Below are 27,101 nucleotides of genomic sequence, written 5' to 3'. Positions count from 1 at the left end.
GTTTTTTTTCCCTGATTTTCGCTGTCTCGGTGTACAGGTAGAAGGGATTCTGGTGTTACATAGGCGGAGACCCCACACTTGGAGGCCATTCCACCACCAGAATTTGTAAATCCTAAATAGTGATACTTTCTAAATGACAGCGACCATTCGGGTGTGTTCAGTTGTAGGAGCTTTCTTGCCTCTGACCATCAGAAGTCTACCCATCAACTACTTATTTTTGGGGAAGCCTATAGCTGGCAACGAGGTGCCCAACTTTGAATTGAGATCGACACCAAGAGTGGTCTCAGTCAGTTTTTAGCTCTAGAATCTATACTATGTAAAGAAAGCTTAGATCTCTAAAAATCATATTGTTACTTGAGCAATTTTTTTTCAAAATGGCACCACCAATTTGAGATGTTTAGTTACAGGATCATGTTCGCCAAACTAATCAGCACCAATTTTTGTGAGAGGCCTTATGCTGACCAAATGGTCAAGACAGGTGTCCACAAATGTGGTAGGTGGTCAGGTCCAATGTGCAGCACCGAAATGCGTGCTGTGTCAAGAAAGTGTAAATCCATAATGACAATAAACCTGTTATTTCTGCCACTTTCTAAATAACATAACATTACAAACTTATGTTGCACGCTTGTGGAATATGTTGAGGGCCACGTCAAATTGTTTAGAAATGGCCTAACACCTTAAATAATAGTCAATCTTTGTGCCATTCTGATGCTGTCACATATGCTAAAAACTGAGGTTGTTTGAACACCCTATTAACAAATTTTTGACTTTAGCAATGACGATCAGTTTTTTAAGAGGAAACTGTACTGCACAGGGTAAACCACTGTCCTTTGGCAAGCTACAAACGCACCTTCCCAAGTGACTTGCATGCGACATTGGAAGGTATTTTGATTTGACTGGAGTTTTACGTCGTACTCAAGAATATTTCACTTATACGACGGCGGCCATCATTATGGTGGCAGGAAACCAGGCAGAGCCCGGGGGAAACCCACAACCATCCGCACTTTTGTGGAAAGTAAGTGGCATGGAAATGTATCTAGTCAGAAACTTAACACCACCATAACCTGAACACTGGCATATTCCTTACATTGCATGCATTATTTTTTACGTTTGCTTTACAGTACTGGTACCACTAGCAACTTGTGTACAGAAATCTTGACCAAGGTCACTGGTGGAAGAAACTAAAAAACGATCAATGATACAAGAAACTTGTTTATACCTTGACAAGAACAAATAAAAGTCAATATTTAAGTTCTGGTAATCACCTTCCATAGTCTGATTGGGAAGTCTTTTAGTAAATCTCATCACATAATGAATGAGGCCTGAATAAGTCACTGGGGCTGGTATCGCTACTCAGCGGCTTCTGTAACGAGAGTTCAAGTTAAGGCCCCCACCTGCCATTGCACCCAAAAAAGATCACTTATGCAGCCATTTTGTAAATTAAGGTGCACTACTTTTTTTCTAAGCTGACCACTGATATTAGCAATTATTCTGCCAATGAAAAGTTTTCTATATTAGGAGATGTACATCTATGGCTGGGTCTTGGATCAGTCACACCAGGCACACCAGACAAATGAGGCTGATGTCCAACCTGGACTTCTCCTCATCACTGGGTGTCCTACCTAGTATAGGTGGGGGTCTACCACTCCTGGGCTTCCATCCCCAGAAAATCAGCAGAAAAGGCAGTCAGGTAACATGGATATATTTATTGATCTTGCATTTACATTTAAAATCTGCCACTCTGGCTGGCTCACACCAGGCTAAAAACGACAGTCTAATAATTATACCAACAAATCTTCACATGATTGACACAGGAACAAAAATTGACCTCTACACAAATGTTTAAATGAAACACGAAGTCCATGCACCATGTATGTATGAAATGTGGCCGTTTGAATGGTTGGACAAGTCAGTGTTCTCAGTACCGCCTCATGGAAGTACTCATAGTTTTGTAGGCATCAAATCGCGCATCTTGCTGCCTGCTGACTCCACCCCCTCCACCCATCAGTAACGAGGTCACTTGAGCTGCAGCAGGGTTTTGAATGTACAACGTCGTGCCTGGGTTTGGTAAGAGTCCAGCATTCATGGCAAACGTTCCACGGTTATCAGTCTGTGTGTTCATTTGACCTTGCCACCTGTGGTCAGCTGTGCGCGACATGTTGCTGTCAACATTGTTCACCCCACCCCACGAGTCCAACTTCCCGTGATCCCCAGACCACTGGTCCCGTCCAGAGCTGGTCACTGAACCTGCCAAATACACACACATGCAGCATGAGTCTACCATTATAAGTTAACAACACAACTCCAAGGTATGTTAAAATCATACACACACATAAGAAAGAATATTTCTGATTTACATAATGAATGTTTACACTTCAACTGACCATGCTATACCAAACATTCTTACACACTGCTGGAGGGGAGCCTATAAGTGCTAAACTTAAACATCTGCCCAGATTTGAAGAAGCCTGCTCCTTTAAGTTAACCCTGTTACAAGCCTGTAAAACATTGGATCTGAATTAATTATGTACACTGGATATTATAGAAATGCATTACAAAGACAGACCTTTGTCTCGAGACTGAGCAGAGAAAACATGTGCATCTTACCCATGACATTTTGTCCACTGCTATATCCTTTACTCCGTCCCCGGTCATCCTGCAACTGCCAAGAGTCTCGTCCACCACCGTGGCTCGAGGTTGACTGTCTACCGTCAACATACCGGGTATCCGACACAGTCTGGCGGGAATCTACACAAAAAGAGGAACACAAGGCTGTCAGGAGTACTGCACAACACTTGAACAAAGGGTTATGGAAACCCGACAGCTCGCCAATTAATGCTTTAGTTTGAAATGGTAGTGCAAGTTGACTGGATGTCCAAAACCTGGTATTTGTGCCAAATTCATATAATGTTTCAGATTTAAAAGGTGCATATCTTCAAAGCAAGCTTAAGATGTAAGACATCCTAGTTGACCGATACATAAAACCTACACTGGCAGTTTTATGTATAGCCTACTGAATTTGATGCCAAAATTGGCCAAGTCAAAAATTTGTATTGTTGAAAGTCTTATCTCAGAATTAAGAGAGACATCTTCAAATGTTGTTCATCAAGTAGACATCCTGAAAACTAAGCCTAACCATAAAACCTTACTCTGTGACTTCAATAACTGATTTTATGACAAAGCTCGCCTTGGCATCTATATTAACATTACACCCTCTCTCCCAATACCTTGCCTAACTTTGTAATGGCGAGCTGAAAATGGAGTTTCCCACAATATGCAGAAATGTTGCCCAGAGCTTCAAAAACACATAAGGAATTCTGAGCAAGCTTTATACCTCTTCTGTCCACTTGTGCCATATTGCCACGGTCATTCTTCCAATCAGATCGTGTGTCACGAACAGGTTCTCTGCCCCTTTCCTGGACATTTCTCCGGTCATGTGCCATGGTAACATCTTGATTCCTGGCCCGCCCACCTGAGTCATCACGTCGACCTCGACTGTCATCCCTTATCCCTGTGCGACTATCAAACCTGACAACAAAACAATAACTACATGTATAAACAATGCCTAAAGCTACTATATATGCAATTCAAATTTATAACCAATAAATCTGTTGAGTTTTACAACCATAAGCGTACAGGGAGACCAAGACTTATCTGGTAGAGTACCTGTCCACGTCTGTCCTATCGTCACGGCTGACTGTGCGTGTATCCCCCCGCTGTGATACCTCTCGCCGACCCACATCTCGCCCCGTCCCTGTGCGCGATCCCTGATCTCTACCCCTTCCATCTCGGCTAACACGCACGTCCCTGTCCATGTGGCCACGGCCAGTGTCTCTAGAACTAGAACGATTATCCCTCCTTCCGGAGTCGCTGTACCGCCCATTAGAGGCGTCGTTTCTGGATGATCCCACATTGCCCGTTCTGTCCCGTCGGTCATACTTCTCCACTCGCCGTTCGTACCCATTGTCCTGGTTCCGATCTCCATAACGGTCATTTCTACAACAGCAAGTTTAAGGTGAGTTCCATACAGCAAGACTGAAAATACTTTCATAATTAATATAATATTTGATAATTTAATAAACAGTGTTAAATTTTGAGGGGATTTTTCAAAATGAAAGAGTTAATCAAAATTATTAGCCGAAGGCTGATATTAGAATGTCCTGGCTTTACAACTGACAGCCGTGAGTGCTTGATAAGATACCTGTGTGTTAAGCATGCACTGTTTGCTCAACGTAAAGTAACAGAAGACATTTCAATATTCTGGATCCAAAGAAAAAAAACATTTCTTTTTAAAGAGTGGCAATTGGGATATGTTTAAGAAGATTCATCCATGGACAGACTACAGGCAAGTGGGAAGAGTTTTCCAGCAGATTTCAGCATTTTTTCGTGACATGTAGGGGCTTTGCACACCAAGTTATGGTCTCACAGGAAATCAGCAACTTTCAGGAACTCTTTGTTAATTTTATTCTAGAGTTAATGATGAGCTGTATTGAATTTGTCACAATTACACCAATTTATACTGAATGTTTGGGGTCAGAACAGAGAGTAAAGCTGTTAAAAGCTGGAAAACATGTAGATTACATGCCTTACCTATCATTAGAATTGTAGTTTCCATGTGAGTCGTAGCGATTGGAAGTCACCTGGCGCTTGTTATCATTCCAGTAAGGGTCAGAATCCCTGGCATTTTGACTGTCGTAAGGTCGCTTCATCGAGCGTCTTTGCTGCTCCTGTTCTAATCTGCACAAATCAGTATCACACCCATCAACATCACATGCACCATAGACTATAGTCTCCTGTTACAGCCGCTACATATCAAAATCTCACAGTGAAAAGAGAGGTCTAGGCACGCAAACCTCAAGGAAAGTGAGAAGATAATAGATTCCAGCTTTAAGATTCACAAATAATAATTTTTTAATATTTATCTTAACCCACTAAGTAAGATAAATGTGAAGCTAGACAGTGACTGAGAAACCTGTAGCAACACTCCAGGGCTTTTTATGAACTTATACTGACTGCGCTGGAGACTTGAGACAAGCTGCCAATCACATTATCATGATCAGACCTTGTAATCTCTGAAACATCTAGTGATTATACCACAGAGGTGCTGGCTGTTAGACAGACTGTCCAACCACTCACTTGATCTGATCTAGTCGTCTCTGTTCCTGTATCCTTTCCCTCTCAATTCGCTCTCTTTCCCGCCTTTCTGCCTCCAGCCGGATACGGGCCTGTCTCTCGGCATCTAACTTCTCTCTCTCTAATTTTTCACGCTCCATTCTGTGAGGGGGGAAAAAAACCACAAAAATAAAAATGCTTTTTTGTTTGACAGGTCTTTATGTACCTCATTGGCACACACACAAAAGAACATACTTTCTATTGTTGTCAAGTGCATGTTTCCTGGAGGTATGACATCTCTTTCAGCATTGGGTTGGTCATACCATGATAGGTATAAACATGTAGCAGGCCTGTCTCAGGAAAACCATCTATTGTGCTCCTTCACTGGAACAGGACTCCTAACAGCAGCCCCACCACGTCAGAGTAAACAGGCACCAGGCCCATGAAGGGTTAACCTATGCCTTCAGAGCATATCAGAATCCGATGTATTGTAGTCCGGGAACACTGAAAGGATGTCAGCAGAAAGCATGGTGTCAGTAATTGACTGGATTCTCTGCTTCTCCTCCTCCAGCCTCATGACAACGACAGGACGTCATGAGAAAGCATGGTGTCAGTAATTGACTGGATTCTCTGCTTCTCCTCCTCCAGCCTCATGACAACGACAGGATGTCAGGAGAAAGCATGGTGTCAGTAAATGACTGGATTCTCTGCTTCTCCTCCTCCAGCCTCATGACAACGACAGGACGTCAGGAAAAAGCGTGGTGTCAGTAATTGACTGGATTCTCTGCTTCTCCTCCTCCAGCCAACGACAGGATGTCAGGAGAAAGCATGGTGTCAGTAATTGACTGGATTCTCTGCTTCTCCTCCTCCAGCGTCATGACAATGACAGGACGTCAGGAGAAAGCATGGTGTCAGTAATTGACTGGATTCTCTGCTTCTCCTCCTCCAGCCTCATGACACTGACAGGATGCCAGGAGAAAGCATGATGTCAGTGACTGACCTGATTCTCTCCTCCATCTCCAGACAAATGATACTGACAGGATGCCAGGAGAAAGCATGATGTCAGTGACTGACCTGATTCTCTCCTCCATCTCCAGCCTCATGACACTGACAGGATGCAAGGAGAAAGCATGATGTCAGTGACTGACCTGATTCTCTCCTCCATCTCCAGACAAATGACACTGACAGGATGCCAGGAGAAAGCATGATGTCAGTGACTGACCTGATTCTCTCCTCCATCTCCAGACAAATGATACTGACAGGATGCCAGGAGAAAGCATGATGTCAGTGACTGACCTGATTCTCTCCTCCATCTCCAGCCTCATGACACTGACAGGATGCAAGGAGAAAGCATGATGTCAGTGACTGACCTGATTCTCTCCTCCATCTCCAGACAAATGACACTGACAGGATGCCAGGAGAAAGCATGATGTCAGTGACTGACTTGATTCTCTCCTCCATCTCCAGCCTCATGACAATGACAGGATGCCAGGAGAAAGCATGATGTCAGTGACTGACCTGATTCTCTCCTCCATCTCCAGACAAATGACACTGACAGGATGCCAGGAGAAAGCATGATGTCAGTGACTGACTTGATTCTCTCCTCCATCTCCAGCCTCATGACAATGACAGGATGCCAGGAGAAAGCATGATGTCAGTGACTGACCTGATTCTCTCCTCCATCTCCAGACAAATGACACTGACAGGATGCCAGGAGAAAGCATGATGTCAGTGACTGACCTGATTCTCTCCTCCATCTCCAGACAAATGACACTGACAGGATGCCAGGAGAAAGCATGATGTCAGTGACTGACCTGATTCTCTCCTCCATCTCCAGACAAATGACACTGACAGGATGCCAGGAGAAAGCATGATGTCAGTGAGTGACCTGATTCTCTCCTCCATCTCCAGACAAATGACACTGACAGGATGCCAGGAGAAAGCATGATGTCAGTGACTGACCTGATTCTCTCCTCCATCTCCAGCCTCATGACAACAACAGGATGCCAGGAGAAAACATGATGTCAGTGACTGACCTGATTCTCTCCTCCATCTCCAGACAAATGACACTGACAGGATGCCAGGAGAAAGCATGATGTCAGTGACTGACCTGATTCTCTCCTCCATCTCCAGCCTCATGACACTGACAGGATGCCAGGAGAAAGCATGATGTCAGTGACTGACCTGATTCTCTCCTCCATCTCCAGCCTCATGACACTGACAGGATGCCAGGAGAAAGCATGATGTCAGTGACTGACCTGATTCTCTCCTCCATCTCCAGACAAATGACACTGACAGGATGCCAGGAGAAAGCATGATGTCAGTGACTGACCTGATTCTCTCCTCCATCTCCAGCCTCATGACACTGACAGGATGCAAGGAGAAAGCATGATGTCAGTGACTGACCTGATTCTCTCCTCCATCTCCAGCCTCATGACAACAACAGGATGCCAGGAGAAAACATGATGTCAGTGACTGACCTGATTCTCTCCTCCATCTCCAGACAAATGACACTGACAGGATGCCAGGAGAAAGCATGATGTCAGTGACTGACCTGATTCTCTCCTCCATCTCCAGCCTCATGACACTGACAGGATGCAAGGAGAAAGCATGATGTCAGTGACTGACCTGATTCTCTCCTCCATCTCCAGACAAATGACACTGACAGGATGCCAGGAGAAAGCATGATGTCAGTGACTGACCTGATTCTCTCCTCCATCTCCAGACAAATGACACTGACAGGATGCCAGGAGAAAGCATGATGTCAGTGACTGACCTGATTCTCTCCTCCATCTCCAGCCTCATGACGACAACAGGATGCAAGGAGAAAGCATGATGTCAGTAACTGACCTGATTCTCTCCTTTTCCCTCTCCAGCCTCATAGCCTCATTCTTTTGCTGCCATTCCACCTCGCGCTGCCTCTGTCGGGCCAGGTCCAGGTTCCGCAATCTTCTTGTCTCTTCCTCCCTCAAACGTCTCTCTCTCACTCGCAGTCTTTCCCTTTCTCTGGCCTCCTGCCGCACAATTATACAACTATTACACATGTGTGTGTGTCATGTTCATTAGGATCCACTGGGATAATCAGTATCAGTGCATTGATTTATTTGATTGTTCCTTACACTGTACTCCAAAACTTTTTACTTCATTGTGACGGATCAGTTTTATAGGTGCAGGAATCTCAAGAGCCCATTGTATATCTACCTTTGGCGAGATATTAACAAATAGTAAATCATCAACCTTTGGCAAGTTATTAACAAATAGTAAATCATCAACCTGTTGAGCGATATTAACACCTTGTAAATCATAAACCTTTGGCGAGACATTAAGAAACTGTAAACGGCCTTTGGCAAGATTAACAAATTGTAAATCATCAAATTTTGGCGAGATATTAACAAATGCTAAATCATTAACCTTTGGTGAGTTATTAAAAAATTGTACATCATCAATCTTTGGTGAGATATTAATAAAATGAGAACAGCCTTTGGAGAGATTAAGAAATTGTAAATTATCAACCTTTGGTGAGATATCAACAAATTGTAAATCATCAATCTTTCGCGAGATATTAAACTGTAAATCATCAACTGCTGGCAAGTTATTAAGAAACTGTAAATCATCAACATTTTGCAAATTATTAAGAAATTGCAAATCATCAACATTTTGCAAATTATGAAGAAATTGTAAATCATTAACCATTGGCGAGATATTAAGAAACTGTAAACCATAAACCCTTGGCAAGTAATCAACAAACTGCAAATCATCAACCAGTGACAAACCGCGTTCACCACTTATTATTTGCAAATGCACACTGAACCATTAAAATGCATTAAAATGCAACTTCACAGGGTAACTGTAAACTCTGCTTGGTGAAACATGTCACTGTGTGATTCAATCCTACCACAACAGTCTTACCTTGATTTTATCAAAGGAGAGGATTTCTTTCTTGGGTGGGGGACGTGACCTGGGCTGACTCGAGCTCTTCACCGAGGAGGATCTGGGGCTGGTCTTCTTTTCACTTTCTTTCTCCTCCTTGGACTTTAACTGCACTACTGGCTCTCCCTTCCCTTTGTCCATTACCACTGTCCTTGACTTCTCTGTCAAAAACACCATCTCTCGCTATTAGTGTATTTGACATTTTCTCAATACTTACACTTGCGATGTGAGGGGTATATCTTCTACAGTCACTGATCACTTACAAGTGTAATGTATAGGGTGTATCTTCCATAGTCATTGATCACTTACAAGTGTAATGTATAGGGTGTATCTTCTACAGTCACTGATCACTTACACTTGTAATGTATAGGGTGTCTCTTTTACAGTCACTGACCACTTACACTTGTAATGTATAGGTGTATCTTCTACAGTCACTGATCACTTACACTTGTAATGTATAGGGTGTATCTTCTACAGTCACTGACCACTTACACTTTGTATAGGGTGTATGTTCTAAAGTCACTGATCAGTTACACTTGTAATGTATAGGGTGTATCTTCTACAGTCACTCACAACTTGCACTTGTAATGTATAGGACATAATTTGACCGGTGAAATGGTTTCACTTTTTGTTAATGTAACTATAAACTTTATCATAGTTCTGTTCAAGTTGATCAGTTCCTTTTATTGTATCACAAGGCAGTATCACAAAATATGAACAATAATGGACTTATAATATTTATAGTATAAAAAGCAAGATCATTCCAAGAATCTTAATATGTTGGCCACCCTGTAAACCACTGCAGATCAACACACACACAGACAACAAGAAACATGCCAAAAAATCATACAGGCATCAGGTAGTATGATGGGAGATCATATGGATATCAGGTAGCAAGATCATGAGAGAACATACAAGGATAAGGTAGCAGGATGATAGAACATGTAGCCATCCGGTAGCATGATGAGAGAACATACAGGCATCAGGTGGTTTGATGGGAGATAATACAGGTACCGGGTAGCAGAATGAGAGAATGAAGGAAAGGAGAGAAAACACATTGACAGCATGAGCACGAAGCAAGTAAGTTAACAAATTGGCATAGAGCAATTAGGAAAAGGGAAGATACTACAATCAGTCCCATACTACTAATACAAGTGTACAAGCCATCAACAGATGCCCCAATTAAAGCTCAACCAATCAGAAAGTGAGATAACAATAGAACATCCAGCAGGTAATGGCCCACCTGAATCTCTCCGCCGGGATGATGAGCGACCCCTATCCTTATTCTCGCCCCTCTTACCATCTCTGCTGTCTTTCTTCTCATCTTTCTTGTCATCTTTTTTCTCTTCTTTCTTCACATCTTTCTTCTCATCTTTTTTCACTGCTTTTCCATCATCTTTCTTCACTGTTTTTCCTTCATCATTCTTCATAGCTTTTGCATCTTCTTTCTTCACACTTTTACCATCATCTTTCTTGATATCCTTCTTTTCATCCTTTTTCTCAGAAGATTTCTTCTCTGTATCTTTCTTCTCTGTATCTTTCTTATCTTTAAAGACAAAATTCAGAATTGCTTTCCATTCAAATGTGACAAAAAGCTGCCATTTCTCCTATTTTCCTGTAGTTCTCCGACAGTCACAAGTTCCATTTTAATCTGCAAAAACATCCATGTCTTGACGAAATCCTTTTCTCCCTTTAGGACATATATAGGCATTTCCAACTGAAGTCACAGTACATTTAATGACATGACAAATCTAACACGTTTCACATAACAATGTTTAAACGTAACACTACTCAACACTACCCCTAAGTCTCATGTTGATGTATGCGCAGGATGGTCCCTGAATATAATAAGCTCAAGTGATATGTGCCCCTTACCTTCTTTTTTGGTATCTGCTGTCTTAGAGTCTGCCTTCTTGGCAGCAGGATCACTCTTGGCCTGAAACACAAATGGTTAAAGGGCACATTGTAATCACACTTACTATACAATTTAACTCATCATCCACCGTTCTTCTAATTCCGTTATACATCGATTTTTCACCCTCCCACAGCTACTGAATCCTTAATTTGCATATCGACAAACAATTGCTTTGATGTGTACTCATATTTACAACTGCCTGGTTTTTTGGAGGCATAACTGTCCCAACGACAAAATGTATAAAGCCCTATATGTCTCTTGCCCTACTTACATTCCTCTCCAAGTCACTTTTCAGGGAAAAAAAATGAGGCTGAGCAATTTGCCCTTTCCTGTACTTACCCGTTCTACGGTGATTATTTTTCCGTGCAGCTCTGTGTGATTTAAATGCTGAATACACTTGGCAGCTTCGTCAGGGGAGTTCATGGTGACGAATCCATAGCAGCGGGATCCAGGACACCTGGCATTGGTCACAACTTTAGCTCCCATCACCTGTTGAGAAATACATCCTTGCCAGTTGTTTGTCTTTAACTGAGGTGCATGCCTGGTTACCATGACAACCGCAAAAATGGACAAATGTGAATCGCCTGTCTGTCCACCAAAAATTAAAACTCTATGTGGAAAACTGTTGGGAGTTACAGCCCGGACACGAATACGGACAGGCAGATAACATAATAGGCTCTGCCTAATGGCAGGGGCCTATAAAACTTACATTAAAATGAACACAAGCCCCAGATGTACATTGCACATCAAACAGCTGGCACTTACCTTCCCTTGCTTACTGAAGAGTGACTTGAGATCGGTAGCCCTGGTAGAGGAGGCCAGTCCACTCACCCACAGGTTTCGGCTGTTAGAACTACCACCCTTCACCGCCACAGACTTGGAATCTAACAACATCACAAATGCAATATTTTAACCTAGGCACACACACTATTCAAACTCTCTAAACATCCTTCATGGGTCTTTGAAACTTCTACCTACTTATGGACAGCAATGGTGTCTTTCCAACAGTACATGTATTAACACAAGTTTTCCTGGTTCATTTAATTTAAAAATATTTGAAAATCAACATAAAAATGTCTCATGTGCCTGAAGTGGTTGGTTAGCTGTAAACCAGAGATTGGATGTCACCAAACTGAGCCATGTTCAGTTTTCCTTTGGATGGGTGGGCCATCCACCATAATGCTGTCCTACATGTGTTCATACTATCTTGTACTAAGAATGTGTGGGGTTTGAAGTCTTGACTTTGTACGTCTGACACAATTTGATACACGTCATGTCAACCTAATACAGTACCTTTAGTGGTGGACTTGGTATCCTTTGAAGTAGCAGTACTGAAATGAACAAGAGAAGCCATGATGAATTACCACACTCACACACCATAGCATACCATAGTTTCATTCATTTTACATCATTTCTCTTACCTGTAGGTGAGAATCAATCCTGTCTAGATTATGTTGTTAATTTTTGGGAGGGTGTGAATGTGAAGTGCAAGATCAAAAAGGCTGCAAAGAAAAATGTCGATCAGCTGATCAAGTGTTTTTGTGACAAAATGAATGTAATCCATGACAGATTTTGGCAGACCTATCCTTCTCATGAGTAAGGTAGACTAAAACTAACTCAACCAACAAGCTACTTAAGCTAGTGGCTGCAGCCTGAGAAATTTTATTTAACCTTTCGCTTTCCTTCGTCATGGGGGACACAAGATGGACTGAGGCAAAACAAACCTTTTCACTTTTGCATCTTTCTCATCTTTCTTTTCCTCTTTCTTGTCCTCAGCCTTTTTGCCCCCATCTGAGCCCTCTTTCTTGGTCTCGCTGGTGGATTCGGTTGTGATCGGTGTGACTTCAGCAGAGGCCGAGGCACCATCTTTACCATCGCTGCCCTCAGGCTTGACAGCTTTCTCCCCTTTCCCACTGGATCCATCAAAAATGTCAGAGTCTAGATCATACTGAGTGTCATCTACCTGCACTATAAGTGAAACATTGTCTTCTGTCTGCTGCTGAGCTAAAGATGTGTCCATTTTTATGGTATCCTCGACTGTAAGAGGGACAGGGATGGGCACGCTTGTTGGACTCGGCGGCTTCAGAACTGCAGCTTTCTTTAGTGCTGACGTTGGTTTTACAAGCGCTGACGCTTCTGGTAACTTTGCCTCCTTTACTATTTCAGCTCCTTTGACTGGAGACTCTACTTCCTTAATTGTTGCTGAACTTGTTGGTGGTGCTGCTGTTGTCTCTTCAGATGGCTTAGATTCTAGAGAAATTCAAGAAATAAGTTGAGGATCTGTTGCTGTGAAACAAGGAAACAGACAAGGAAACAACTGGTCGCTTGCTTCAATCTACCTAGCAAAACCATTGGAGAGAATCTGCCAGACAGGACTCTCCTCCTCCACACCTTCAGCTCACAAAATCATGTTAATTGTATACAGACAAACTGCATAATTAATGGAAAGAGGAAAAAAAAAAACAGATTACAAACAAATGCCTGTCACACAACCACACACCCAGCAGCTAAAAAAAAGCTGTCCTCAGGACACCTACCAACATGTTTCATTCAATAAGTGCTGCTTACTTCAGGTGCCAAGAAGCATCTTCAATTCATCTCCACACCACTTGTCCCCTAGGACAGGCGTCACTTCTAACATTATGTCACAACCAGGTATGGTCATACTGTGAACTTCAACAGTTATAACTGGAAACAATGTTTGGATAAAGTACTCCTAGCACTGCACTCTGATCCAGTCCACTGATACAAGGAGCCGTTCCAGTTACAGTAGCGTTACCAGTCCACCAACAGGACAAGGACTTCCACTCGTACAATTGTCCTGAAGTTTGTCGCGTTATCTTTTAAATAAAATGAGAATCTGGCCTGGCTTGTCCATACTGCTGTCAACTATGCGAACTTTCCAACTTCAAGTCCCAGTCCCATACACTGCAATCCTTCACCAAAATTACCGAGAAACCATTACTCAACAGTGTATTCCTCTACCATATCTTCAGACTGTTTCTTGCTGCACTCTGGATACTCTCAGTACCCAGATGTTCACATGAGCCTCACGCCTTCCATGTAAGCCACCTTTGTCTGAGTCAGTTTGCTTTGTTAATTCATTAACTGTTACTTCAACCATAAGCTTTGTTTGCAGGCACAATGGACACCGTCAGGATTGTCCATGGAATTGTCTCGGAATGCTGTCCACGGAATTGTGAACATCTCAAACACTGTCCACGCAATTACAAAGCTCTCTAATGCTGTCCACGGAATTGTAAACATCTCCGATGCAGTCCGTGATATTGTAATATTTAATGCTGTCCATGGAAATGTAAACATCTTTAATGCTGTCCATAAAATGATATCCATGGCACTACGAAGTTCTCTAATGGTGTTCATGGAATTGTATACATCTCCGATGCAGTCCATGATATTGCAATATTTAATGCTGTCCATGGAAATGTAAACATCTTTAATGCTGTCCATAAAATGATATCCATGGCACTACGAAGCTCTCTAATGGTGTTCATGGAATTGTATACATCTCCGATGCAGTCCATGATATTGCAATATTTAATGCTGTCCATGGAAATGTAAACATCTTTAATGCTGTCCATAGAATGATATCCATGGCACTATGAAGCTCTCTAATGGTGTCCATGGAATTGTATCCATCTCACATGGTGTCCATGGAATTATGAACATCTTTAATGCTGTCCATGGCATTGTGAAGCGTTCTAATGCTGACCATGGAATTGCAAACATCTCACATAGTGTCCATGGAATTGTGAACATCTTTAATGCTGTCCATGGCATTGTGAAGCATTCTAATGCTGACCATGGAATTGCAAACATCTCACATAGTGTCCATGGAATTATGAACATCTTTAATGCTGTCCTTGGCATTGTGAAGCGTTCTAATGCTGAATATGGAATTGCAAACATCTCACATAGTGTCCATGGAATTGTGAACATCTTTAATGCTGTCCATGGCATTGTGAAGCGTTCTAGTGCTGACCATGGAATTGCAAACATCTCACATAGTGTCCATGAAGTCCACACATCGTCATCTCTTTCTTGAAGTGTGTCCATATCAGCTATGTGCAATAACTCTTCATGCCTTGAACTGGAACATTTTTTGCGGGAAAATGTATGGTCTTCAAATTTTTCCAAGTGTGGTTCTTCAGATGTAGTGTCGTACAGATGTTCTATTGTCTGATCAGAGGGTATGTCTGTACATTTAAATGCACGAACGTCTACTTCATGTCACCGGACTCTGGTCTCTTCTTACTGGTAGGAGTAACCTGTTCTTGAATCATGAGGAAAATTTTGCCACATTCTTCAACTCTGCTCTTGGTACTGGACACCTACATATAGCTTCAGCAAATCTGCTGAGTTCTATGTAACAATCACACACCAACACTAATAATTCATGGTTTTATTTGTTAACCATCCCTCAAACATTCTCCTCCTTTCACACAATGTCAGCTCTATCTCGTCTCTACAGAAACGTTTACCTTAAAATCTCAACGGCTTACCTTCATCCACATTTGTTGTTTCAGTAACTGGGGGTACCTCTGTAACTTCTTCCTCAGGCTAATAAAATATAAACAATAGCTATTACAACATCCAATTGCTGATGCACAAAATTAACTCAATGCCAAATCTTGCACATTTCAGACTGAAAACAAATGATGAAGTACTCGCAGTCCTTATCACATTTAGTTTATATTTGGTAACCAACAGATATAAAAACAAGGCTATCTTTCACTTTAGAAAGGTAACCAAAATAAACATGCCTTGCCTTTTAAAATGTCAGGGATTACGCTCTAAAAAAAAAAATCAGAAATAAATATGTCAATGGTAACATGCATAAAGAGAACAATGCAATCTTTACCAATACCATTTTTTACATCTGAGAACCTCAACAACACTGTGATTACTCTTTGCTCTCTGCAATAATTCATAATCAAACTTTTCTCTGGTTGCGACCTTTTAATGGACGTATGGTAAAAACTATCTGAAGAAGAACACAGATCATAAGTATACAGGGAGCTTCTAACAGACCTTCTGCTCTATGTCTCACCTCTCCCAAGAGCTTGTCCTCCTCCTCCTGACCCAGAGCCATTGCCTCTTCATCCTCCTCCTCCTCCCTACCTTCCTGATCAGCCGACTCCAGCAACTACAGTAAACACAACACATGACCCTTACAGGTATGAACCAAGTACAAATCAGGTAAAACACCTTCAATCAGGACTCAGATTAACAGACAAACATTCTGATCAGCCAACTCCAGCAACTACAGTAAACACAACACATGACCCTTACAGGTATGAACCAAGTACAAATCAGGTAGAAAAAACCTCAATCAGGGCTCAGATTAACAGACAACCATCAGTCGACCTGATCAACCCACTCCAGCAACTACACAACTCTTACAGGTATGAAGCAGGTAAAAATCAGGTAAAACATCTCAATTAGGAGATAACCATCCTGATCAGCCAACTCCAGCAAACACACAATTCGTACAGGTATGAACCAGGTAAAACACCTCAATTAGGGCTCAAATTACCAGACAATGATCCTGATCAGCTAACTCCAACAACTACAGCCAACACAACACACAACTCTTACAGGTATGAACCAGGTAAAACACCTCAATTAGGAGATAACCTGATTAGCCAACTCCAGCAAAAACACAATTTGCACAGGTATGAACCAGGTAAAACAGCTATTTCAAGCTGTACTTCAACATGGTAGAAATCCTCAAACACACAATTTGCACAGGTATGAACAAAGTAAAACAGGTATTCCAAGCTGTACTTCAACATGGTAGAAATCCTCAATATTTATACACATGTATTGTGTTTGGTGAATACTGAAAATGAGACTCGCCCAGAAGTGCACTTACGTCATCAGCAGTGCCGTTCACAGTTTGCTCCATTGGTTCTGCAGCCTCAGCCTCCTCCTCCTCTCTGGTCTCCATCTCCTCCTCCTCTTCCACTGCCTCTGGCACAGGCCCTGCTTCAGGCTCTGACTCTGCTTCGGGTTCAGGCTCAGCATTCTCAGACTGGGGCTCTGACTCAGCTTCAGGCTCCGTTTCAGGCTTAACCTCCAGTTCGGGTTCAGTTTCCCCTTCAGGCTCAGGCTGGAGCTCTGACTCTGCTTTGGATTCAACCTCTGGCTCATCAACAGTGTCCTGCTGAAACCAGAAAATCCATACATATGAACACCCAAAAGAAATGGACCAACAACAGATGAACATTTCCTTCATAAAGAGTTGTTCTTAATTTTTTTGTGTTTTGCAAATTAACTGTGGTTAAAGTGGAAATAATGCCCAGAAATATATCCTTCCATGTATTTACAGGCATGCCTGCAATATACTTCTTCAACCCCCACATCCCACTGACATACACTATGTACACATGTATATGTAACATTACACCTTATCGAGTGAATTGCACCAGTTAACACAGTATCACTAATACTCAAAAACTGACAAGCAAGATATTTTTTCCAACCATTACGCTTAATTGAAAAATATAGCAGCAAATATTCAGGACATTCTAGGGCGTACCTCAGTCTCTTTCTCGGGTTCAACATCCATTCCTGAAAAACCACAAAATGTATCGTGTACACGAATGTTAACAAAGAGTTCAGATGAACTGTTTACCAAAGCACAAGTTAATCTTTTGAAAAATAAAAGTTAACCCGTCAGGACCATTGCCACAGTTTAAATGCACTATTACTTTCCCTTTGAAGTCAGAGGGATTTGCCAGAGATCCTCCACCTCTGGCTCAGATTTTCAGCCTGAACATTCATATCAAGAAATGCTTTCCTCATCTCAAACAACATTGACCATCACATGTCAACTGCTATGGATGCAGTTTACAATGCAGACTCCACTTGTTATTAACAATTTGTAACATTAATTTGAATTAAAACAACTCCCAACAGTCTACATTAAAGCATATACATTCACTTTATCAGCAACTGGCTGTTATGTTGCTAGGTGTAAGTAAATCACTGTTTATGCCTTCAGGTAAGTAGGCTTACTTTGACAAATCACCCCAAAGAATGGCAGTGACTTTCAAAAATAATAGACAAAGTGATATGGGATAAATGTATAAAACATTATAATGAAGTTATCGCCCAGGTTTTTTAAAAATGGTAGGCAGAAATCAGTTTGTCAGTCTGGCGACTTCAAATACATAACACATTTATGCATGAAGAATCTGACATTTGAGGCCTACACAATTGTTACTGCATGTACATTTAGATTTGTTTATGCTTTTATTGTAGCGATACCAGGTTTTCTTTGTGGTAATTGTCACACTATCAGAGCCCTATATGTAGTCCAGCTTACTTGGTGATTTTTTCACAGCTCTTTTCCCTTGGGTTCCATCCCCCGTCTCAAATTCTAGCACATTGGGGTCCTGTCCTTCGTCTTCCAATGCCTGAAAGTAACATCACATTTAGTCACATTGATACATTCTATCATATTTGCGGTCATGAAGTCCACGAACCAGGAGTGCCCTAAATGACCTAAAATTTTGTCCATGACGAAGTTGCCCATTTTTCCAGATTCTGGGAGTTCCATTGAATATAGAAAGGTGTTTTGAGAGGTGTTTGGAAGGTAGGATGACAACCTACTTTTTAGCACCAAAAATGATTTCTCATGACATTTATTCGCCTCCAAAATGCTCTTTCATGGTTGAATTTTTACATCATTTGGGATAGTTTATCCATTCTACACGGTCGATCCTCAACTGCATCTGAGGCCAGGTGACCTTCTCGTTTCTTGTCACTGGTTATATAAATCTAATAGCTTTCAGCCAGGTACACATAAACACCCACAAACCCCTTCCAAATCATAGTTATTTATTAATTCGATTGGTGTTTTAAGCCATACTCAAAAATATTTCACTTATACGACGGCGGCCAGCATTATGGTGGGGGGTAACCCACGACCATCCGCCAAATCATAGTTTTTCTCTCAAAAAGCATCACTAGTATCATGCAGAATCAAACAATCTTTTGCACAACATGACGCAACAAGAATGTCAATCTGATCTGGGCTTTTTGACGATTTCATCTGAAACAACTAGTTTCAAATAAGAAAAATTTTCTACACCCTTGGCCATGTTTCAGAATGCTATTCCAAAAAGGGCAGAATTTTTTTGCATATAAATCCGACAAAGAGGTCCTCGTGTTGTAAAAAGTGAACTTTTCTCAATCGTTTCGTGCGTTTCCAAGAAGCCCACATAAAGTGCCAAAGTGTATTTTGTTGAGTGCAGGCGCTAGCCTGATCAGACCGAGAAAACCTCAGCCAAATCCGTTCGGAAGTTTCAAGCAAGTCAAGTAAGATTCATCTAATTTCACATCGTCGACTTCCCAACTATGACAGGGGATGAGTGCAAGGAAAAAGAGGAGTGTTGTCAAAGTTTAGCCCAAATTTATGGTTACAGAATGTGAATCTGAAATGAAAAGAAATATGTTACGCAGTAAGTGCACTATTCTACATAAACCTATATAGTCTACTGCTTTTCAATTCTGAAGACTATGGCAATGTCTTTTGCAAGAACATACATACGAGAGACAGTACTGCAAGGGTGGGAATTTTAAACTTGAGGGTGGTGTCAGGTGGTATAGTGATGCCAATTCATTGAAGCAGCAGCTTTTCACAACGAACATCTGAGGAGGAGCTCACTGACTAACAACAGGGTTAACCTAGTCTTTACAACTGCCGTGAATTCTATAGGCAGTTCCAGAATTCTATAATGACATGACCTCAAAGAGATCACCCAAATGGGAAGATCAATTATTGGGCAGTAACCCAAGGGCTCAAGCAGTGCTACAGACAATTTTCAGAGGTGATGCGGTACTCCCTACTTTTCCAAAAAAGGGAGCACTGGGTGAGCCTACTGCAGTACCCATTTTTTGAAAATACTCAACACTTCACTAGTTTGGATCCCAAGCAACACACCTGGAAAGTGTGAAGTTAATTGAGTGAAGAAGGTTGAGAAAATCAAAAGTCATACATATGCATACATGTACAGGCCTAGAGAGATTCTTGTAGTTGGAAGCATCCTTGGGTGAGGACGTGCTTTTCGTGGAGCTCCGGCAGTGTCCAGCAGAGCCCAGTAGTGTTCAATGAACAGAAGTTAAACTAGCCATACATATTGGGGCCTGCTTTATACCACCATGCCACCAAAAGCCTCAGAAATTGGACAACCCCAACGAAAGTCTTAGATCTACAACAAGAAGCCAATCCAAAGTGCAGTGATCCTGGTGACAAGGAAGAGGTGAAAGTTGAGGCTGAACAGGTTGTTGATCAACCCGATGAAGACAAAAAGTTCCTTGATTTTGTGATGAATTTGGTGAGTGACATTCAACAAATTCTATACAAGGTACATGCAACTCAGCAAAGTTCACTCAAGCACCTCTCTCAACTTGATAGAACTCAACAGTCTCATTTCTAGCCTACAACATACAGACTCCATCGTTCAAATCATGGACAAAGTGCAGAAGAGTCACGCCGAGGAAATCAGAAAACTTAAATCCAATATGCAATCACTTTCTGAGGAAAACCGTGACCTTCAGGAAAAAATTCTTGACTAGAAACGGTATAGTCGGGCATATAATTTACGTTTCGGAGGAATTGGTAAAAAAATCTGATGAAAATGCTTTCCAGATTGTAAAGTCTGTTACTGAGGCAAGCTGGAACTGAAGGATATCAATACTGAAAATGCACACCATGTGGGAAAACAAAGAGAGGGTCAAAATTGCCATTTTTTGGCTAAATTCTTGTACCGTCCCCAGCAAAGAGAAGTTTTATCTAAGGCCAAGGAACTTCTGGATGATTCATCTTTATTTGTAACTGAAGATCTGATCCCCGAATACAGGTGCTGAAAAAAACAATGCTAGGGATCTGATGAACAGATACTACATGGAAGGGAAAAAGGTGCGTTTTGCGTGTGGGAAACTGTTTGTTGACAATAAAGAAGTGTCAATCCCAAGAACTAGTGATTCGCTTGCTGAGTATCCAAACATATGCCCCCTCCCTTCGTTTCCCAATTAGTAACTCAAGACAATGTGCAGCTGCATTTTAATCAGCATATATTGGATAATGCGCAGTTGCATCTTACATGTACATACCATGTTCCAATTTTAACACTTGTCCTGAACGGTATGATCTCAATGTATATTTTATCTTAACTGTTACCCTTATGTAAGCAACTGTATGTGTACCCATGAATGCCTGTTGCATTACCTGGTGGTATAGGGTAACTGTCGGTAGTGCCCTCAATATAGCACACCACACTTTCCTAAAACTAGTTTGCATGCGCGCTGCTTTCGTGCTCCTTTCACAAGTTCTTACTGAAAGACTCTGTACAGTGAAAACCGAGCTGACCCTTTATGAATTGTGCCATGACAGTGCTTGTGACACCCGTGTCATAGCTACAGTGCGTGCACGCTTTTCAACCCACAGCATCTTATCATTATATCCACCCACACTGCATGGACTATGTGGCTTCGACTCTATGTTGACACTTCATGTTAATTACATCCACTTACCTTGTCGTGTGACTTGTAGAAAATCCTACACAACCGTATGGCTAATTTTTGTTTTTTGTGTATATATTGTGGCTCTTTTACAAATCGGCTTTTCACTTTCTTTGTATTCATTAAGTATTTTTTTAAATGTGTTACTTCTCTATGTGTACCTTACATCTATAATTAACACTCATCCTGGCTTTTTTATGTGGAATAATTGTACAGAATCATTCGCATATTACTCAACTAAATATGGATAATGACTCTTTTATGCCTGTTCCACCTCACAATTCATACTCCCACCTGCCATTCCATGATGTTCCCTACACAACACCTACTTCATCATCAACTGCCTCGTCCACCGTCCCAACATATAATCTTGATATTATTGACCAGATGTGCTTCAATTCAAGTGAACTGAATGACTATGATGCATCTAAAACAGACTGATGACAACGAACATGAAATTGCCTACTGGGGTAATTTAGACTCACACCTGTCCAACTACCATAGCCCTACAAGTTTTACTCAACACCTAAAAACCTTCGATTATGACAATCAAAATCAGTTTTCAACCGTTCATTTAAATGCCCGTAGCACTGCAAAAAATTGTGACGAAATTCGTGCTTTATCCATACTCTCAATCTTTAACTTTTCAGTCCTTGGATTTTCGGAGAGTTGGCTCAGCCCATTAACCAAATGCTTATATTCTCTGCCAGGCTACACTTTATATTCTGCCTCCCGAGATAAACAGAAGGGAGGATGTGTTGTACTCTATGTTAATAGCTCGTTTGGGTCTTGCAAGATACGCGATAATCTTTCTTTTTTCGATGCAGATTGTGGATGTGAGTCTTTATTTGTGTAGATCGCTGCTCCGTCAAATGTCTATGTTATTGGAACTATCGCCCTCCAGGCAAAAACGTGTATCTTTTTAATGAAAAACTAAGCACAGCCCTTCGTAATATACCCGCAAACAAAAAATGTATTACTTTGGGTGACTTCAGTATAGACTTATTCAAGTGTGATAGCCATTTACCATCAAAGATTTTTTTGAACTAATGAAGTGTCATTACCTTTTTCCTTCCATTACAAAACCTATGTGAGTATGTTCTTGCTCTGCTACCCTTATAGATAACATCTTCAAAAACTTGCATGCTCAATGCAATTTCTCCGGTATATTTTTAAACGTTATATCTAACCATTTCCCTATATTCAATATCTTCTCGACTAATGTTTTTTCGAAAGAAACATCAACTTACCCTTTTCGAAAAAAGACACCAGAACAAGTCAATCTGTTTAAAAAAAATGTTCAAAATATAGACTGGCATGACATTCTATCATCCGATAGTGTTAATGATGCTTTCTCCTGTTTTACTGGGAAATTATCCATAAAATACAACACAACACATGCTTTCCTGTCGTGACCAAAGACAGCCTATTGAAACATACTCACAAACCTTGGGTCACACAAGGTATTTTATAGTCTGTATTCGAGAAGAACAAACTTTATCACAAGTACTTGAAATCTACTGATACACCGACTCGGGTAAAATATAGGATGTACAGAAACATACTGAACAACTTGATCTGTTTTTCGCAAAAGGATTACTTCCGAAAAAAACCCACTAACAATCAAAATCACAATATAAAAGGAACTTGGGAAGTATTGAATGATCTAATGGGACGTGGTAAATGCAAAAAAAGTTTTAATATTGATGGGTTATCTGTTTCAGATAAAAGTGTCATTTCCAATAGATTTAATGACTTTTTTTTGACTACAGCTTCTAGTCTTGATGCTAAGATACCCCCCAAGCCCTAAACATTTTTCAGATTTTCTAGGTGAGCCTGTAGAAGAAAACTTTCAGTTTTCTCCTGTCTCACCTGGTCTTGTTGAAACCACTATACACAGTCTAAAGTCATCAGTTCCAGGCTTAGATGACATTTGCATGTCTGATCTCAAACTTGTTGCAAAAGATATTTCAACTCCCCTTGCAAATATAGTTAATTTGTCCCTTATGTCAGGTTGTATGCAGTCTTCGTTGAAATCTCCAAAAATTACCCCCATCATTAAATGTCGTGACGCCAATGACATCACAAACTACCATCCTATCTCGGTATTACCTAGTCTGAGCAAAATAATGGAAAAATAAAATGATTTTCTGACAGCCAATGACATCACTTCGCCCAAACAATTTGGTTTCAGAACTGGGCACTCTATACAACTACCTCGTTTGTTGCCAAAGAGGCCAAACAACATTCTGCCAAACAACATTCTGTCATGTCTTTTCTTGACCTGTCAAAAGCTTTTGACCCTGTCAACCACAAAATCCTTCTACAAAAACTCAAACACTATGGGTTTCCAGCTAACAGGGCTCAATGGTTCGAGACCTATCAATCTGGGCAATCCCAATCAGTTCACTAAGAAAATCTGTCATAAGACCACAAGGTAAATTGTGGTGTTCCCCTGGGCTCCATTCTCGGTCCTACATTATTTTTATTGTACATTAATGATATCACAGCATCATCAGATATTCTGGATTTTACATTATTTGCCGATGATACAAGTGTTTGCACTTATGCGCCTACAAGCACCGAGGCTGTATCCACTATGTCTGTAGAGTTGCATAAAATTTCCGATTGGCTGACAGCTAACCGTTTGTCCCTTAATATTAGTAAAACAAAATGCACGCAAATAAATGTATCCAAAAATAAGGCACTCCCGCCCCCATTATATTTACATGGCGTTGAAATAGCCAGCCTTCAAGAACACAAGTTCTTGGGAGTTTATTTTAATTCAAGGCTATCTTGGACATCTCCCATTAACTTTACTAGTAAGAAGGTGTCCAGAAATAATGACATCATCAAACACATTCGAGCAAATGTCAACAAAAAAAAAATTGCTTATTTTGTACTACTCTCTGATATTCCCCTATCTTCCTATACAAATGTTTTATGGGGTAACACATACATGAGTCATCTCCATCCCTTAGTAATTCTTCAGAAACGCATCATCCGCCTCATCACTTTCTCACAACGACTGAATCACATGGCTCCAATATTTAAGAACCTCAAAATCCTCCCACTTGCACAAATGCACAGATACTCATCCTTGCTACTCACACATAAATTCACTCACCAATCACCCTCTCTTCCTCACAAATTTCTATAGTTGTTCAAAAGATAATCCGACGTTCACAATAACCCAACCAGATCCTATTCTTTCGATCTCCATGTACCTTTTCTAACTTCAAATCTATCCACACATTTCATCAGATCATCAGCCCCAAGGGAGTGGAATAGGCTTCCTCCAAACCTCAAAGTAATCAATGTCACATCTTTATTCAAATCCAGGTTAAAAGATTTTTTAATTAACAATATTCGATCCACATCAGCCAAACAATCTGTCACAAGGTGTCACACAAAATATTATTCACACTATTGTATAGTTAACTTTTTTTGTAGTGTTACATTTCTATGTGAGTTTTTTCCCAAGTAAATTTGTTTTTTGTTAATACAATTGTTCAATAATTATCACTCCTCACCAAGCATGTATTATTATTCTTTGATAACAATGAGTCAGGGATAGAACAAGTCCCTCGTACTTTATTCCCGCCATTTTACGAGATATGTGATTATACATACATTTACGTATGGTGAATAACCATTCAATTCAATATAATACAGGACTAAAAGTAGGCCTATGTGTATGTACATGTCGATTGCCCAGAATCACCACTTGTCATAACAATCCAGAATAAATTAATTACTTCAGCTCATCCTCACTAGGAATGAATCTGAATCACATTCATAGGCCCGCCTCTATTTATTACACCTCAACCTGTGGACTTGCTCAGTTTAATCCAATACCTCAGTCACTGACAACTTAACTATTTCATTTTGTTCTGATAGCAGGGGTCGCAGTATTATTTCTTTCTATGGTAACTTGCCTAATGCGACTGGTAATTTTTTTTTTACCTGCCGAAACGTTTCTGTATACATGCACAACTGCCCTTCTGAGATCAAAACATGACACACTTGTTATACTATATCCAAATGTAGGCCTACATTAGAAGACAAACATTTAGTATTTGGGCTTTATTTATTGGCAGTATATAGTATAAATCTGAAGTGTTTCTGAACACTAGTTATTCTCGTATTTCATAGCATTAGCTTCTCTCCTCAGAAATCACCGATATATGTAAGTGTTGGAAACTGAACCCCCGATGACACTTAAACATAGCACAAATAACTGACGATTGGCGTAGAATTAAAACCATACACTGAGAGTGATATCTGGATGATTTAATGTAGTATAGTAGCAGAACTTGCTGTATAGTAACAAAAATGACCATTTTTTTAGGCCTTGCTACATCTTCATGGCCAACACTACAGAATGTCACACACACAAATATCACAGTTCTCCATGACTGTGAGCAGTGGTACATGGGCCTTTGCTGTAACCTTCCGTTTCTGAAAACACATCGTGGAGAGTGTCATGCAAGGAAAATACATGATCTACTTTCGATTTTGACACGACTGTTTGCTTTAAATCTCGCATGTACGCTATAACTTTCAGCAATTTAGGCGTACACACAAATCATGAAGCATTTTCAGTATGCTCTGTTTCAATTTTAGAAGCATATCTAATTTTTAAGCGAATTTAAACCTGCACGTCCCTTATCTGTGGCACTGGGGTCAAGATCAAATGGTATACCCGCTGTCTGGTAACTTTCACATTCTTTATTTTCACCATGTTGGTGACTAACAAAGCGTTTGATTGCCATAAGATTGGCCTAAATATTATCAGGAACTGTTAACTACCTTACATGGTGTAATTCTTTTCGCTACATATGCTATCACAGTACCAACTGGCATGTGAAATTTACCGTCTCGATCCTCAAAATAATGCACGCGCATTCGAGAACCATTCGGGACATGAAACTGAACGGACAATAAATGTAAGAATGACTCTAAACAAAATTGAAATTTTCATTCAATGCATAATCATAACATAAATTTCAACAAAACAAAGAAGAAAACATAACGAAAGGAAGTTAATATTTGACCATAACCAAGAGACTCATAAAAAGCGAAGGAACCCGTTTAACCGCGCAGTGCGAGTCAGTGTAATTCGTTTTCCATCGTGCAATTCATCAGGCCCACTTTCAATTTCAAGGACTGCTCAGGCATTCTGGAGCGACAGAATACACACTTAAACCTGGAAGTTGACGTCGTCATATTATATTCGCCGAAATTACGAGCAAATTATTAACACTTTCCAGGATAGGACTACACTCTCCCGTCTATTATTTTTAATAAACTGGAACATGTCCGCCATATTGAAAGGCGCGACAACTAGGCCTACATAGTAAATATATAGAGGATTTACGATCGCGTTTACCTTTTGTAGTCTTTCGATAAGGACTGCTTTGATTCCCGTCTTTTCAAGACCACGTTTCTCTAATTCTGATCTCAAATCTACTACTCGTAAATCGACTAATTTCTTCTTCGTCGATGATTCTGTGGACGCCATGCTCCTTCTCGTGCTGGCAGCTTTGTAGCCGATCAGGAAATCCGTCAGCTTCGGCTATTCCCGGTCAAG

At 40.8% G+C, this 27,101-nt stretch overlaps 1 protein-coding gene across 3 annotated transcripts; it reads right to left on the bottom strand.

The window, feature by feature from the left end:
- Positions 1-1,277: 1,277 nt before the first annotated feature.
- Positions 1,278-27,070, bottom strand: LOC135468072 (scaffold attachment factor B1-like). Of its 3 annotated transcripts, none has more exons than XM_064746129.1 (20): positions 26,901-27,070; positions 18,309-18,399; positions 17,520-17,551; positions 16,854-17,144; positions 16,029-16,124; positions 15,481-15,538; positions 12,682-13,207; positions 12,251-12,288; positions 11,723-11,841; positions 11,297-11,446; positions 10,918-10,978; positions 10,343-10,588; positions 9,022-9,203; positions 7,963-8,126; positions 5,137-5,274; positions 4,591-4,737; positions 3,667-3,996; positions 3,335-3,528; positions 2,608-2,748; positions 1,278-2,247 (listed from the first exon to the last, which is right to left on the bottom strand). In XM_064746129.1, exons 1-20 carry the CDS (start codon positions 27,030-27,032, stop codon positions 1,919-1,921), a joined length of 3,465 nt encoding a protein of 1,154 aa, XP_064602199.1. In that variant the 5' UTR covers positions 27,033-27,070; the 3' UTR covers positions 1,278-1,918. The 3 variants fall into 3 exon arrangements, with proteins under 3 accessions (XP_064602199.1, XP_064602181.1, XP_064602190.1); XM_064746111.1 differs by having other exon boundaries at positions 1,280-2,247; positions 10,286-10,588; XM_064746120.1 differs by having other exon boundaries at positions 1,280-2,247; positions 10,286-10,588; positions 16,854-17,141.
- Between the last annotated feature and the right edge of the window lie 31 nt (positions 27,071-27,101).

This window comes from Liolophura sinensis, chromosome 1 (assembly GCF_032854445.1).
Source record: "Liolophura sinensis isolate JHLJ2023 chromosome 1, CUHK_Ljap_v2, whole genome shotgun sequence".
Lineage (NCBI taxonomy): Eukaryota > Metazoa > Mollusca > Polyplacophora > Chitonida > Chitonidae > Liolophura > Liolophura sinensis.
Note: the sequence above shows the minus strand (reverse complement) of the source record. Positions and strands in the feature narration are given on the sequence as shown.

Coding starts and splice junctions, on each gene's coding strand:
- LOC135468072 (XM_064746111.1), bottom strand. CDS start 27,032: ATGGCGTCCACAGAATCATCGACGAAGAAGAAATTAGTCGATTTACGA. Junction 9,204..10,285: donor ATCCCGGCGGAGAGATTCAG/GTGGGCCATTAC, acceptor TGTTTTTGACAG/AGAAGTCAAGGACAGTGGTA. Junction 3,997..4,590: donor AACTACAATTCTAATGATAG/GTAAGGCATGTA, acceptor TTGCTGTTGTAG/AAATGACCGTTATGGAGATC.